Source organism: Procambarus clarkii, chromosome 42, assembly GCF_040958095.1.
Source record: "Procambarus clarkii isolate CNS0578487 chromosome 42, FALCON_Pclarkii_2.0, whole genome shotgun sequence".
In the NCBI taxonomy this organism is placed as follows: domain Eukaryota; kingdom Metazoa; phylum Arthropoda; class Malacostraca; order Decapoda; family Cambaridae; genus Procambarus; species Procambarus clarkii.
The window spans coordinates 7,677,278-7,693,631 of NC_091191.1; the positions used below are offsets into that span (position 1 = coordinate 7,677,278).

The 16,354-nt window shown below is 41.3% G+C and overlaps 1 protein-coding gene across 1 annotated transcript in view; it reads right to left on the minus strand.

The window, feature by feature from the left end:
• The window catches only part of LOC123770294 (calcium-activated chloride channel regulator 1), a 238,110-nt gene that overhangs the window by 196,240 nt on the left and 25,516 nt on the right, over positions 1–16,354 (minus strand). The window contains exon 2 of the mRNA XM_045762003.2: positions 6,794–6,947. Within this exon, the coding sequence (XP_045617959.1) occupies positions 6,794–6,795 (2 nt within the window). The 5' untranslated portion in view covers positions 6,796–6,947. The remainder of the gene's footprint in view (positions 1–6,793; positions 6,948–16,354) is intronic.

A 16,354-nucleotide genomic window follows, 5' to 3' on the forward strand; every position in this document is an offset into this window, starting at 1 on the left:
AATCAAGGAGAGTCGATGGTTAACAAGAGCATAAACGCCATCACACTGTCATAGGTACGCAGATTAGGGAGGGTTCCTAAACCAATGTAATTGTTATTCTAGAGATGCCAATGTAATTTGTTACGATCATTTGACCCGTAGTGTTCGCCTGTGCAAGTGGCCAAGTACAGGAAATAGGACACACACACTTCAAGTACAAGCTAAGTGTACTCAGCTTTGAGAGGATATAAACTTTTTCTACGATCAGCTGTAGGGGGAAAATATGTCATGTACTCATCTATGATTTCCAGAGTGCTAGGAGTCATTGAGCAGTCTCGCAATACGAGGACAAATGTTCATTATTTAAAATGTAACATTGGAACCTCTTTATCCTTATGTTATGTGGAAAAGTTCAGTTTCAAGGCGAGGGGTTTACGGAAGTGAAGATTCCGTCAATGGATCAGGTTCAGTAGTCTGTAGTACAGTGGTCTACGTCCCTCTTAATCGAGGATCCCGGGTTCGATCAGCGGGACAGAAATGATTGAGCACGATTCTTCTTCACCTGATGCTCTTGTTCACCTAGTGGGGAATAGGCATCCGGGAGTTGTGTAACTGCTGTGGGCTGCACCCTGGGATAGGTTATCAAGGTCCGCCTATCCCCCCAGGTCATCTGCTAAGCTTCCTATCCTCGATAATGGGAATTATTATAGTCCAAAGAGGGAGATAACAGGCCAGCTTGCCTGCCCTAACAGGGATAATAAAGAACATTCTTGCCCATGTGAGGTAAGGAAGGTAAGAGAGCTGCATGCATTCTCAGATGACTCTAGGGGAAGAAAAGGGTTAGAGGGACCTTGTTCTTCAGTAACGTAAGCGCTTCTCCCAAGTATATCGCCTCTCAGATGGCACCTATTCAAGCGACTCCTGGCCGACCCGAGAAGCGCAATGGGTGGAATGAGGACATCTGGCGAAGCTATTTACAAGTAAATGTGCGGAATCAAGATAGTTTACGAGATGGTGTAGTCTTGGAGCTCCCACTGAGAGCGTCCGGTCACGTTTCAGCGATAGTGGTGGCGTCCTGTTCTTGCTGACACCATTCACGCTGCCACAATTACACATGCACATACACGCACACACGCGCGCGCCACACCAAGAATTACCTCGTTCATGAGTCGCAATCTTCTACATTTATTTGTGGCAATAAACATCGTTTCCAATATATTTGTAAATAACATTACCATTTAGTCTGACATATTCGTCACACGTTCATAGGAGTATAGGAATAATTACGTTCGGTAAACTTTCCAGTTTAAATGCCACTATTCACGTTCCCAGCTCTTACGCAGAACACCATTGAGAAATCATAGGTTGATTGAAGTCGCCAGTCGCAAAAACTCATAGTCAATCAGACCCAAATGAGTGGACCAGAGCGCACACAACGTTGATATTTATTGAGGTTCTAGTCGATTTAAAGCTAGTCAATACAAGACGCTGACTGGAGGAAGTCTAATTGTGTGATTTAATATTCAAATTAGGCGAAATATGGCTTGTTACGTCTCTCGCTGCCTCAAGAGTACCGTGTTAACTCCAGGTTGTTAAGGAATTATAAAACATAAAGATTTCAAGACGTCTAACAGGGAAAAAATGACATAAACGAGCTAAGATTTTTCCCTACCCGCTGCACGGGTCAGTCGCTCCAATGATACATCTCCGCAGTTTCATTTGAATGTGTTGAGCGTGAAATACATCGTAATGATACTCCAGTTTTTAGCACATTAATGCCAGTTATCACATATCATTATTAAAGGTCTAAAGAGCTGTCAGATTCACCCGAATTTATTTATCATTGTTTGTGCTTCTTTTAGGTTGTGTAGCTGTGTCAGTGAAGCCGCTAAAATAATTGTACATTATTTCAAAATAGTGGAGTTTTGTGCTCGATTTTATTAGTTATATTATTTAAATATTATGAAATAATTGTATTGAATATAGCTTCAGAACTTGATATCACTGAACCCTGGAAACACAAACCGTAACTGTCTCTATTTTCCGCTTGTTACAACTTGTAATGAAGTTGTTACAACTTGCTATATTGGTTGTTATAAATGGTTAGGTGATAAAACTTGCTCGAACGTTGTACCAACGTCGTAGTTTCGGTGTGTGTTTGGCGGGAAGTTATCTTCGTTTTGATTTTAATAGTTTACCTAATTATGTGCACAGAGAATATTAGTATATTTTTTTCGTATTTGTAATTATCAGAAACTAAATCATGTTCACATTTCCTAGATTCTAGGATTTTCTCACTCGCCAGATTGAAGTAATCAGTTCATTCTTTATATATTGTTAATATTACAAAGCTTTCAAATGGTGGCAGCGGTGGGATGGGTCAACAAGACAGTGGTAGACAACATTAACAAAGACTTAACTTGAAAATCCTAGAACACATGACCTTTCCAGAGGTCAAGAGTAATATTTGGCAGTGCGGCTGACAGCAAAGCTTTAAAATTGATAGCTCAGTTTAGCCTTTCTAATAACTTTATCTGGCAAGTCTTTTCTTTTTCTGTGCGCAACACCTCGCAATCTAAGGGATTTATCGTTGCCATAAACCCAACTCTCAGTCACTGTGTGTTTCGAATAATCTCGCAAAGATTTCTGAGCAATTTTACCCCTAGTCCATAATTGAAGGTGGTGGTTCAGCGATTGAATTATATAGCGAACACACTATTAGTTGCATATATGAGACACGCCATGACTACTAGTGTGTGTGTGTGTGTTTGTGTGTGTTAACACATCGGTAACAGGTGTGTGTGTGTGTGTCGCCATGCTAGCAACATGATATTTTTATCGACTGGCATTTTTATCGACTCTTCAACAATATTTGAACAAGAAAAATTGTTGCAACGAATCCAGTAAAAGAATGTGCAATAACATTGATTTTTGCTTATACAATTTTGACAAAATAGTGAATATCCTGCTTAACTTTGTAAAGGAGAAACGTGCCTTATTTTACAAAACAATTCGCATTGACAAATGTAGGAAAATGATGCTATTGGTTTGAATGCAGGAAAAAATGCAATATGATATTGTTAGTATCCAGTCGTCCATTTCCGAATCCATTGCCGTACAGAACACGAAAGTTGATATTGAGATGCATCCTATCAACGTGACTTGCACCTACCTCATGGCAATCTAGATGGATAGACTGCAGATATTGGGAGTCTTAACATGTGCTTGACTACAGTCTTGACGCAATCCATTGCTGTCCTGCAGTTCGCTTTGCAACAGGAGACTCTGAGCTGGAGAAGACAACGTGATAGCAAGCCTCAAGCTACGTTCTGGAGACCCACTCGATTTTGGAGAGCCGGGCAATGATTGTCCAATGTTGGCACAGCTTCCCGAAGATCAAAGGCTCTGTTGCATTTCGGGCCTTAGGAAGTGACCAATATCCTCTGTTTTAGTGGCACCCTCAACCCCCAATCGCTTGGCTTTATTGTTCAAAATCAAATATAGGTGGCTCTATTGTTCAAAATCAAATATAGGTGGCTCTATGGTTCAAAATCTAATATAGTTGTCGGTCATCCTAGCCCCATGTCATGTTTTATGTGGGCTCTCATCTTAGCCATGTGTCATATTCTTTGTGAGCTGCCATAATTTTGGTCACCGTGATGATTCCCTTAAGACGCGCTTTTTACATATAAACTATGTATGCTAAACTTTGCTTGCCACCTCTGTGAAAGTATCTTCCGATCTAGGCCTGACTACTGTCTCAAAAACAGTATTGTAAGTTCAAGTGCAGGTGTGAGACAGAGTGTAGGTCAGCTCAATGAATACTAGTGTGTGAGTATAGGTTTCAGGATGAAAGTGTAGATGTATATGTAGGCAAGAACTGAGTGTTGGAAAAAGGTCTGGGTGATATATTACAGAACTGTGTTAGGAATTAGTGTGTTGATGTTTGGGGAAGTGCAGGAGTGTGATGTTAACCATGTGTACTGGAATGTGAGATTGAATGCACGGATAAGTAAGTGACTTTACTGTGACTGTGGAGAGTGCACGGGACGGGTGAATGCCAGATGCTTTTATAACGCTTTTATACAAAATGCAGTTATTAATTTAGTTGATATTAGTTACTATATATCATCTGGACAATGTTGAATTATGAACTCTGAATGCGTGGATGATCTGAGAGTCATGATTAGCAGGAATTTGATCTCAAACGATCAATACATAAATTTAAGGATTAAAGCAAATAGGATAACGGGATATATTTCTAGAAATGTTAGCAGAAATGCTAACAGAAATAATAATAATAATCAGCTTGATCTTGCTCTTGTTCAGTTTTGGTCACAGTGATGATGCCATCTTGGCCGGTACTTAAACTAAGGTATGTGTTGTTTGACCTATTGATTAGGAAGGAGCCAGGTGGCTTTGACCACTTAATTACTCTTAAAACAATATACAAAGCAATATTATGTCTTAGGCATTCAAGAAGTGTCAAACAAAACACACACAAGGGCATTTCAGGCGTTTTTAATTACTGAAACGTGTCATCACCTAATATATTAATTGTACGTAGGCTTCACGTTTCCTTTTGTAATTGTTTTTACCAGGGTGATTGCCAAACTGTTTGAATATTGTGGTTTCTTGAATATCGGTTAAGTTTGTGTGTTTTATCAGAGAGTTTCAGTACACTGGACCTCGCAATCTTACTGGCTACTGGTCTAAACATAACTTGCATCGCCCACTGATCTGTATTAATCTACTTTTATAGTTAATCATAGTAATTATTGCATGTAGTGTTCTTTACACATTTAACAATAAACACCTAGAAGACAGGTAGTAATAATAATGCTAGATTTGGATGATGGGGATCCTGTAAAAGGTAATTATTACAATAAGACGAAGCATTTAAGGAACTAGCAATGGTAAGCGCACAGCATAAGACGTTTCGGGAACCAAAGAATCAACAAGCAAAGGAACCAGACAGAGAGAGAATGAACGCAACAAATTGACATAATCAAAGAGACATTCATCGTAGGAGCACCAGCCATCTTATGAGAGAGCCATGTATGAGAAACTAATACCAATCCAGATGGCAAAACTTGGGCGGACCAAGTTTTCCTTTGTTGATTTAGTTAAAGAACTCCCAGGTGGCAGCGGCGGCAGAAGATAAAGCTGCTGCATTGTTCTCCAATAAAAATTTAGGCAGGATTCGACGTAGACAAAAAAAAAATACATTCTCATACACACACACACACACACACACACACACACACACACACACACACACACACACACACACACACACACCCACCCACCCCCGCCAACGTGTGTTATCAATATGCGTGTCCATTCCACACGCATCCTTCCCTCTTAACACTCCACATATCAACTACCAATTACAATTAGAATGGGAGTGCCACAGGCGGGGGGTGCCACAGGCTGCCAGAGGGCCGAGTATTGGGGGGGGGCAGTGCCAGAGTCGGGAAGGTCACATGAGGTATTAAACACGAGCGGGCGGAAGCAGTATTAATTTAGCTGATCACTGTTAGTGAGGGCCGCTGAGCCGGGTACAACACAAACAGGAAAAATGGCTGACTTATCTTCCCAACTCTCTCATATTTCTCTTAGCTGTAATGGAAGAGGAATTTTTACGAGAAACACAACTGAACCACAAGATACCGGCATCCATAATGATAATGTGAATGCATGAATCTCTTGAATTTCTTGATGTATCGTGAGACGTTTCTCCAAGAATGTGTGTGTGTGTGTGTGTGTGTGTGTGTGTGTGTGTGTGTGTGTGTGTGTGTGTGTGTGTGTGTGTGTGTGTGTGTGTGTGTGTGTATGTGTGTGTGTGTGTGTGTGTGTTTTGCTTATCTGCGATTCTTAAAGTGTTAAGATGTTTTGTAGTACACCCGACCCACAGTACACCCGACCCACAGTACACCCGACCCACAGTACACCCGACCCACAGTACACCCGACCCACAGTACACCCGACCCACAGTACACCCGACCCACAGTACACCCGACACACAGTACACCCTGGGGGATCTCTGTGAAAATCGTAACTGAACCTCACAGCCTTTGAATTAATACAAAACTGTTCATCTTTCCAATTATCTGACACTCATATTAAGACATGTGCTTCGTCTTGATCCACTATGTGCTGCTGCACTTTCCGAACCACCATATTTAATCTATAACAACAAAAATCTAAATCTACAAAGATTGTTCTTCCGAGGTTGTAGGCCAGACGCTTGGGGCTAGTCTCGTCCAACTTTGCAACATGACAAATTAGAGGTATGGGAGAGTCATAGACCAGTCGGGGACAACAACAATGCTCTCCTTTAAGTCGAATCCGTTCCTATTCGAAATCCTAGAGACTCCGACGATGTCTGAAATGGCTTCGTTTTCCCAGAGTTTTTCAACAAATTTTTAGCTGATCGTAATATCCCAACTTTCAATGTAAACACAACATTCTTTTTAACTACGTTGTTAGAATGTTGTAGTTACGTTGTGTCTTTGCGGGGATTGAATGTTCTGGTGGGCGTGAGGGTGTGAGAGAAGGGGAAGGGAATAGGAGGGGAAAATGTTGGAGGAAAGGAGATGAGGGGGAAGAGAGGGAGAGGGGAGAGGGAAAGGTAAAAGATGGATAAGGGGGATAAACGAGACCTAAGCATCTTACGGGCTCACCATAGCCCGTGCTACGTGGACACTTCGTCCTGAGTAGCTAAATCTTTAACAACAACAAACCTAAGCATCGTCGGGTATTACATCCATTAATACCATTAAACCATGACAAGCCAACACAAGGTACTCACATGGAGCCGTGGACGGGGACGTTGGAGCAGCCTGTAGGGGTGTGGGCGTTGGTGGGGGTGCGGTGGAAGGCCGGGTAGAGTGGGTCTTTATGGTGGCCGTACTCCTCAAACACACCCCACCGGAACTTAGCCCACTCCTGCACCAGCACACGACCTGAGGGACCACAAGTTGGCAAAATGTTAGTGCCGATGCATTTCAACACGTTAATATGTATATTTAAGTAGGATTCCATTCACTTCCCGCCAAACACACACCGAAACTACGACGTTGGTACAACGTTCGAACAAGTTTTAACACCTCCTAACCAGTTATAACAACCAATATAGCAAGTTGTAACAACGTTCTAATACGTCATAAACACGTTAAGCCAAGATGTAACAACTTTATTACAAGTTGTAACAAGCAGAAAATAGAGACAGTTTCGGTTTGTGTTTCCAGGGTTCCAAAGAGTAAAATACTGAAATGTATAAGAGATAAATTACATTATTGTAATTTGATTACATAAGTAATGTAATCAAATGGCGTTCATGTGGCAAGACGTTGCCCCGTATATGGTGAAATAATTTAAAGGAATTATATTTGGCAGGAAGGGTGGAGTCCCTATAGTTATGGGAAAGGTAGTATAGTGGGATTGAACACTCGTCTCTGACTTTCTCAGGCATAAGCACTACCGACTGGGCCGTTGAGGGGTGTGTGTGTGTGAATTAACTTTTAAACTCTAAACATACACATTTTAAAGGAATTTATTTGTAATACACGAGAAGCGTACCTTGTTACAATTCAAATTAATAAATGAATTGCAATGTTTATTATGTTCTTTCCAACCAAGCAAGAAGACTCTATCCACGACCTGTCCTCGGTCCAGATCTGTCCTCGGTCCAGACCTGTCCTCGGTCAGGATCTGTCCTCGGTCAGGATCTGTCCTCGGTTTAGACTATCGGTCTACATCTGAAGTTAGTTACTGACGCTTCCAATAGGAATTCTGAGTAAAAATTTTCTATTTTCATTTATATTTGAACACATGTGTATGCTTTGCCGCCCTTCGGTTTTAAATAAATTTATGGATTTCAACACTGCTAGTTTATAAAATGTGTTACAACATTTTTAAGATTTATATCACTGTGGTTAGGGCATATTTCTGATATATACATGTCTGCCAACCACAAATAAATAAATAAAAAATTAAATATAATATATATATATATATATATATATATATATATATATATATATATATATATATATATATATATATATATATATATGATCAACTTTAGCCAACACCTACGTTGACTTCAGTGCTGCACAGGCAGGCAGGGCTGTCAATCACCGGGAAGCAGCGAAGTCACGTAAATACAGAGACCTTGATCACCATTACAATTTTGTCCCCATTGCCTCAGACACACTTGGTGCCTGGGGTAAAAGTGCTGCTAGTTGTTTGAAGGAGTTGGGGTCCAAGCTAATTGAAACAACTAGAGACCCTAGAGCCGCCAGTTTTCTCTTTCAGCGCCTTAGTGTGGCGATCCAGAGAGGAAATGCTCACTGCATCCATGGTTCCTGCCCGCCATCTGAGGAGCTCTATTCCCTGTGACAAGTAGCCTTTTACCCTGCATGTAACCAATGTTGTAACCATTTTTGTGTAATGAAATTTTAAAATAAAGTTAGATATATATATACACACACATACAAAAAAGAATAGGGGTAGGAGAAGAAAATATCAAAGTGTTCAGTGAGGATCCACAAGGTCTTCTCTGAGTACTCTATATTTTCTTCTCCGAGGCTATGGGTCCCTACACTTGCACCAAAGGTGGTACCCCTTTTAAGTTATATATATATATATATATATATATATATATATATATATATATATATATATATGAGTGTGTGTGTGTGTGTGTGTGTGTGTGTGTGTGTAAAATATAATTTGGTAATAGTCGTTCTTGTAGACATATGTTGTTGAATATGACCGAAAGGGTAAAATTAATGATTCTAACACGAATCTTCTCAATATTTCTTAACTTTTTCGTCACCCTCGAGAGAAGTTGAACAATTACCTGTCCGAAGTTCATTTTCACAATTTATTATGGTCTGACGCCTAGGGATGCGTTTCGCAAGGTACTCCTTACAATTTCAAAGACAAATTTACCATGCTTTTGCAAAGGCTAATATTCTCTTGCGTGAGGTGGCGCAGGACGTGATTGAGGTAAACAAGTGGATGAATGTCATAACAGAAGGGATAATAATAGGTTATTACATGCATCAACATAAGCAGCTTATGTGCTTGATGCTCCTGTCTCTGTGTTGGCTCGGGGTCTTGAGGTGGGTAGAATGTAATTATGTATTAACGGTTTGTTGATTGCCGGTCATTACATTCTACCCACCTTTTTGATGTGTAGGGCTAATGTCCGGTCTAAGACTGGATGTCCAGACTGGACATCAGCGAAGCCCTACACATCAAAAACTCAATTTACCCATTTGTTTCCGCCATCGCCGGGGATCGATCCCAGGTACCTAGGATAACGAATCCTGAGCACTGTCCACTCAGCCACCAGGCCCTCTGGTGTGTGCGCGCGCGCGAGGCAACCGATATAATTTGGGTCCGACCCTAGCTGATGTGTAATATCGCAATGCTGCATTATAAATGTACGCTTAAAACTTCACCTTGAATGAAACTGAAAAATAATTACATTAGGCAAAAAGCAACACAATTATTTTAAATAAAAAATACCTGGTGTCTGTTTTAACAAAACATATCAACAAATGTATAACAAGTGATTATAACGATTACAAAATAATAAATTTCTAAAGAATTACTGGGGAAATATTTATAGAGAAAATATAATGGTAAAAAAAATAGAGAAATACGCAAGAATTTTGCCTGAGTATTGGAATACAGCTTTGTGGGGCGGGTACAAAACTAACCCTGGAAAGTCTTGTGGTGAAGGATGGGAGAGTTGTGGTGAAGGATGCGAGGGTTGTGGTGAAGGATGCGAGGGTTGTGGTTGAAAAGGATAGGAGGATCGTGGTTGAGAAGGATAGGAGGATCGTGGTTGACAGGGGGGGGGGCGTGCTCGTTCTGACAAACAATAACCAAATTGTAATGCTGGATTTTTGTCATTGTAAATAATTCGTGGAATCATTGTACTCCTTTTTCGAATTTACCTGTAATGTCCTTTATCTTTAAAGGCTGACTTACTTCTTAAGACAACATTCTTAAAAGATTGAAATCTTCAAAATTGACATACGCTTTAAAGATTGATATATTAAAGAATGGACATACGTCATAAATATTGACATAATCTTTACCTCTGACACACATAAAAAGTAAATATGTATTGATAAGGATAATGAAAGAACTTCGAAACCATATGTAAATAATTCCTCGCAAACTAGCTTTGGCTATGTGTATTTTCTTGCTAATGTTTATTGTCGCATACAAAAAGTTTTAATAAACAACTTGTCGATCTGTCTGTTACAGCCAGCAGGTGTGGGGCCCAAGATGAACACAGGAGGAAACACATTCCGTGTTGCCAAAAATACATCTGGCTGCAGCAGATATGGAGCATTTATATTCCCCTTTATTAAAAATAATGAAAATGCAAGGAGAATGTCTCACATAATCCGGCTAGAAAGGACCTCCTGGTGGTATAAAGGTGATGGAACGACCGAGCACCGCAGCCACTGCCTCCTCCTCCCCCTCTACCTCTTCCTGGTCCAAACCCACACACACACCTGACTCCCACACACACCTGCCTCCCACCCCCTGCTCCCCATACACCTGTATTCTCTATATATCTGGTTCCCACACACCCAAAGTGATCTGTTGTTGTATATTCACTATACTATACCTGACCCTCACAATGTCACCCCTCCCCCCCCCCCCAACACACACACACATGCAGAATTGTGCAGGTATGTGAGAGAAGCCCCGTGTGTCTCCAGACAAGTGTGTATGGGGGGGGGAGGGTGGGGGGTTGAACACGAATCGTCAGAACTTATGTTCAAAACACTTGATATTCAGATCAAGTGTTTTGAACACTTGGTCTCTTATGCAAATTTTTTGTTCATTGGTCGTTTGCCATCTGATGCATGCATGGAATAACTCTGCACGCACTCACTTTCTTAATATATATATATATATATATATATATATATATATATATATATATATATATATATATATATATATATATACATATATACATACATACATACATATATACTTACATATATATATATATATATACACCTTCACTACCTGCTGTGTCTCGTGTGGTTTACATCCCACACTATCTCCCCTCCCACGGTGTATTCTGTCTGGTGTAACGGGTATCCACCTTTACCTAACTATTCCTGTTTTTTTTAACTGGCCGTTATCTAACGGTTCTGTTGTACACCGTTTTAGTCTTTACTGTAACCTCTAGTCCAGCGATGCCTTGTAACCTTGGTGGTTGATCACCAAGGTTACACAAAACAAGGACACTGTACCATTCGGCTACAAGAAAATTCACTAAAGAGACCTTAAACGCTGTCACCACCTATCCGGAGAGTTTCTGTAATTACGCTAATTGACTGCGGGAAAGGACCAGTCAACCGCAAAATAAATCCAGAATGTGGATTCCCAATTACTGAAAAGGAGGGATGAGTTTACTTTGAAATGTAGTTTAATATATTATCCCTGGGTAAATTAGTTAACTCGATAAGACTGTTTATCTAATATATAAATTATATATATATATATATATATATATATATATATATATATATATATATATATATATATATATATATATATATATATATATATATCCTAACACTGAAATATCCCTATTTTAGGCATTGGTTATGAATTTAAGAATTACTGCAATGAACTTCAAAAAGCTACTTTTACCTTAAACATTTACAACATGTGTGAGGTTGTAGATGTTTATCAACATCTACAAAGTGTGAGACTGACCCTTGGCTGGTTGCCAAACTAATTGACAAAGCTAATTAACAAAGCTAAACTCATATGCACTTGGTCACTAAAGGTGACTGGATTCCTATTCAAAATGATGGTAATTACATAGTTACTTGAATCGGATCAATTATTAATTAAAATATTGAATATGAATTTCTCTAATTTAAGTGACTTAACGAACAAGATGGTAGATAGCAATTAACCACGGCGGAGGCCCTCAAGCGTCTCTACCAGAACACACTACTTCCCATCCTAAATGACTCCTACTTCCCATCCTAAATGACTCCTACTTCCCATCCTAAATTACTCTTCTGCACTTATTCCTGAATCCTCGTTAATTTTAAAAGGAAGTATTATATATTTCCTTGTTTAATGTACAGTTTGGAACAAGTCTCAGACAATATTCTTAATATACTACCTTGAGATTACCTTGAGATGGTTTCGGGGCTTAGCGTTCCCGCGGCCGGGTCCTCGACCAGGCCTCCTCGTTGCTGGAACTGATCAACCAGGATGTTGGACGCAGCTGCTCGCAGCCTGACATATGAGTCACAGCCTCGTTGATCAGGTATCCTTTGGAGGTGCTTATCAAGTTCTCTCTTCAACACTGTGAGGGGTCGGCCAGTTATGCCCCTTATGTGTAGCGGAAGCGTGTTGAACAGTCTCGGGCCTCTGATGTTGATAGAGTTCTCTCTCAGAGTACCTGTTGCACCTCTGCTTTTCAACTGGGGTATTCTGCACATCCTGCCATGCCTTCTGGTCTCATGTGATGTTATTTCTGTGTACAGGTTTGGGACCAGCCCCTTTAATATTTTCCACGTGTAAATTATTATGTATCTCTTCCGCCTGCGCTCAAGGGAATACAGACTTAGGCTCTTTAGTCGGTCCCAGTAGTTCAGATGTTTTACTGAGTGGATTCTAGCAGTAAAGGACCTCTGCACGCTCTCCAGGTCAGCAATTTCTCCAGCTTTGAAAGGGGCTGTCATTGTGCAGCAGTACTCCACTCTAGAGAGCACTAGCGTCTTGAAGTGTATCATCGTCGGTATAGCATCTCTAGTGTGAAAGGTTCTTGTTATCCAACCTGTCATTTTTCTTGCATTTGTGACGACTACTTTATTGTGTTCTTTAAAGGTAAGGTCTTCCGACATGAGTACATCCAAATCCTTTACATTGCCTTTTCGTTCTATGTTATGATTTGACTGCGTTTTGTACGTGATTTCTGTTTTTAAATTTACATTTTTTCCGTAGTGCATGAGCTGGAACTTATCTTCATTAAACACCATATTATTTTCTATAGCCCATAGAAAGACCTGATTTACATCTGATTGGAGGTTTGCTGTGTCCTCTATGTTGCCTACTCTCATGAAAATCCTAGTGTCGTCTGCAAAGGATGATACAGTGCTATAGGTTGTGTCCTTGTCTATGTCCGATACTAAGTGAAGTTTCACCTCACCCCCTACTCTTGGTGAAGAGTAGGGGTGAGGTGAAACCAGCCTCTCTGTCGACCTGACTTCCCAGCTCACCAAAGTCCCGGCTGATGACATACCTGACCATATAAATCTATATACTCTTTCCTTCATCAAACGAACAAGGAGCTACACAGAATTTATTCTTTTAAAAGGGCAACCATCTGAGGGGAACTTTACATTAAAAATTATACGTGACGATATTTTTTATCTCTACCTTAGCACCGAGGTGTTCTGTCAAGGTCCAGCCAGAAGTTCAATCCCGCAATAACTGAGGTTACTCCCGCAGTAACTTTCGAGCGGGTTTAGACTATCCAATTTATTAAGAATACATGAAAAAACAGTTAGGCTGTTACAGTGGTTTACATCCCACACTATCTCCTCTCCCACGGTGTATTCTACGCGGTTTACAACCTCCCACAGTCTCCTCTCCCACGGTGTATTCTGTGCGGTTTACAACCTCCCAGTCTCCTCTCACACGGTGTATTCTGTGCGGTTTACAACCTCCCACAGTCTCCTCTCCCACGGTGTATTCTACGCGGTTTACAACCTCCCAGTCTCCTCTCACACGGTGTATTCTGTGCGGTTTACAACCTCCCACAGTCTCCTCTCCCACGGTGTATTCTACGCGGTTTACAACCTCCCACAGTCTCCTCTCCCACGGTGTATTCTGCGCCTTTTACAACCTCACGCAATTTACTGTAAATTACCGCTTGACCTCGTCCTCCACCAAGGGTGATGTTCCTCGACACTGGAGACCGAGTATAAGTGTCAGCGAAAGTGCTCAAGCAGTGGCCAAGAGAGGGTTTACCCTCCCACTCAAGTGGCTCTTATTGTTACACTTTCCCTGACAAGGGTGTGACGTCGGGGTGGAAGCGCTCGGTCCACGAATTCTTAGAAAGATATCTTGAGGTTATCTTGAGATGATTTCGGGGCTTAACGTGGTGGACAAATCAAAATAACTTTCTTGCAATTACAATGGCAGCGTCACCTAGGTAGTTAATTACCGCGAGTCTATAAGGTCACCAGTTTGAAGGCCATAGTTTTGTCTTCATACGAAATGCATAGTAATGTTCGAGTTTGTGTCAAAATGGCCGTGTTTTAGTCATGTGAAAAGCACTGTAATGTTGACAAAGCTTACAACTGTGTCGAGTGCCTACTTAATAAACAATGCCACAAAAGGCATGATTCTGAATAAACATTAAACACACTCGTCAGTAATGAAAGCCGATATCTGGCCCGAGGTTACATGTAGTGCCCACTACAGCGTGCCCACTACAGCGTGCCCACTACAGCGTGCCCACTACAGCGTGCCCACTACAGCGTGCCCACTACAGCGTGCCCACTACAGCGTACCCACTACAGCGTGCCCACTACAGCGTGCCCACTACAGCGTGCCCACTACAGCGTGCCCACTACAGCGTGCCCACTACAGCGTGCTCTTACGGACTCCTGTAACTCTGAAATTGGCAGCCAGTGGTTTCCAACTCTTGCAGCAAAATATTAAAAACATATATAACCAAGTGCCACAAATCTCGAGAAGCATTGACTACGGTACTGAGAGTTGCTCTTGCGTGTGTGTACTCAACTAGCTGTGCTTGCGGGGGTTGAGCTCTGGCTCTTTGGTCCCGTCTCTCAACTGTCAATCAACTGGTGTACAGATTCCTGAGCCTACTGGGCTCTATCATATGTACATTTGAAACTGTGTATGGAGTCAGCCTCCACCACATTACTGCCTAATGCATTCCATCTGTTAACTACTCTGGCATGAAAAAGTTCTTTCTAACATTCCTGTGGCTCATTTGGGTACTCAAGTTTCCACCTGTGTCTCCTTGTTCGCGTACTACCGGTGTTAAACTGCTTATCTTTATTTACCCTGTCAATTCCTCTGAGAATTTTGTAGGTAGTGATCATGTCTCCCCTTACTCTTCTGTCTTCCAGTGTCGTAAGGTGCATTTCAGGCAGACTTTCTTCGTAACTTATGCCTCTTAGTTCTGGGACTAGCCTAGTGGCATCATCTGAACTTTTACAAGCTTCGTCTTGTGCTTCACAAGGTACGGGCTCCATGCTGGGACCGCATACTCCAGGATTGGTCTTACATATTTGGTATACAAGGTTCTGAATGATTCCTTGCACAGGTTCCTGAAGGCAGTTCTAATATTAGCTAGCTTTGTAAACGCCGCTGATGTTATTTTTTTTATTTGGACTTCAGGAGACAGGTTTGGTGTGATACCAACTCCTGGATCTTTCTCTGTCCGTTTCATGAAGGAATTCATCTTCCATTTTGCATCCTCTGTCTGGCCTCCTGTTTCCACTGCCTAGTTTCATTACGTTACATTTACTCGGGTTGAACTTCAGTAGCCATTTGTTGGGCCATTCATTCAGTTTGTTTAGTTTTCTTGTAGCCTCATACTATCACACACACATACTGTGTGTGTGTGTGTGTGTGTGTGTGTGTGTGTGTGTGTGTGTGTGTGTGTGTGTGTGTGTGTGTGTGTAACAATGATTTTGTGTTGAAAGCAACATTGAGAATATGAGGGTGTTGTCAGTTAGTCTTGAGGGGCTGGCGAGTTGGGAAGAGGGGAAGGAAGGTAGGAAGGGAGAGGTAAGGGAAGGAAAGTAGGGAGAAGGGACGGGAGGAAGAAGGTAAGTAGGGGTAACAAAAAAAGTAAGGACTTTGGGGGGGGGGGGGTTGCAAGAAAGGTAAGGAATGGGGAGGAAGAAAGAAAAGGAGAGAGAAGAGGGAAAAGGTCCGAACAAGGGAAGAGGGGGGGAAGAGGGGGTTAGTGCCTCAATCCCCCTACAACCCCATCCCCCTCTCCAACAGACCGCCCCAAACACACGCAATATCCTCCAATCCACATATCCTACAAAACCTCACCTAACAACGTCCGCCAATTTGCAAAAGCATTTTGTAAACTCCAACAGTTTTGAAAAAAAAAAGTACAATCTAATCAACGAGACTTTTCTAACTGGCCATTAGTCAGCTCAGTTGAGGCGGAACATGGCCGAGCTTGTCATATATGAATATTGAAATAATTTTTGTGTGTCCTTTTGTGCCAACTGCAAACTACGTGGGGTTATTAATTAATATAAAAAACAGCTAACCGCTGAGGCACGTAATGCTTAACAATGTT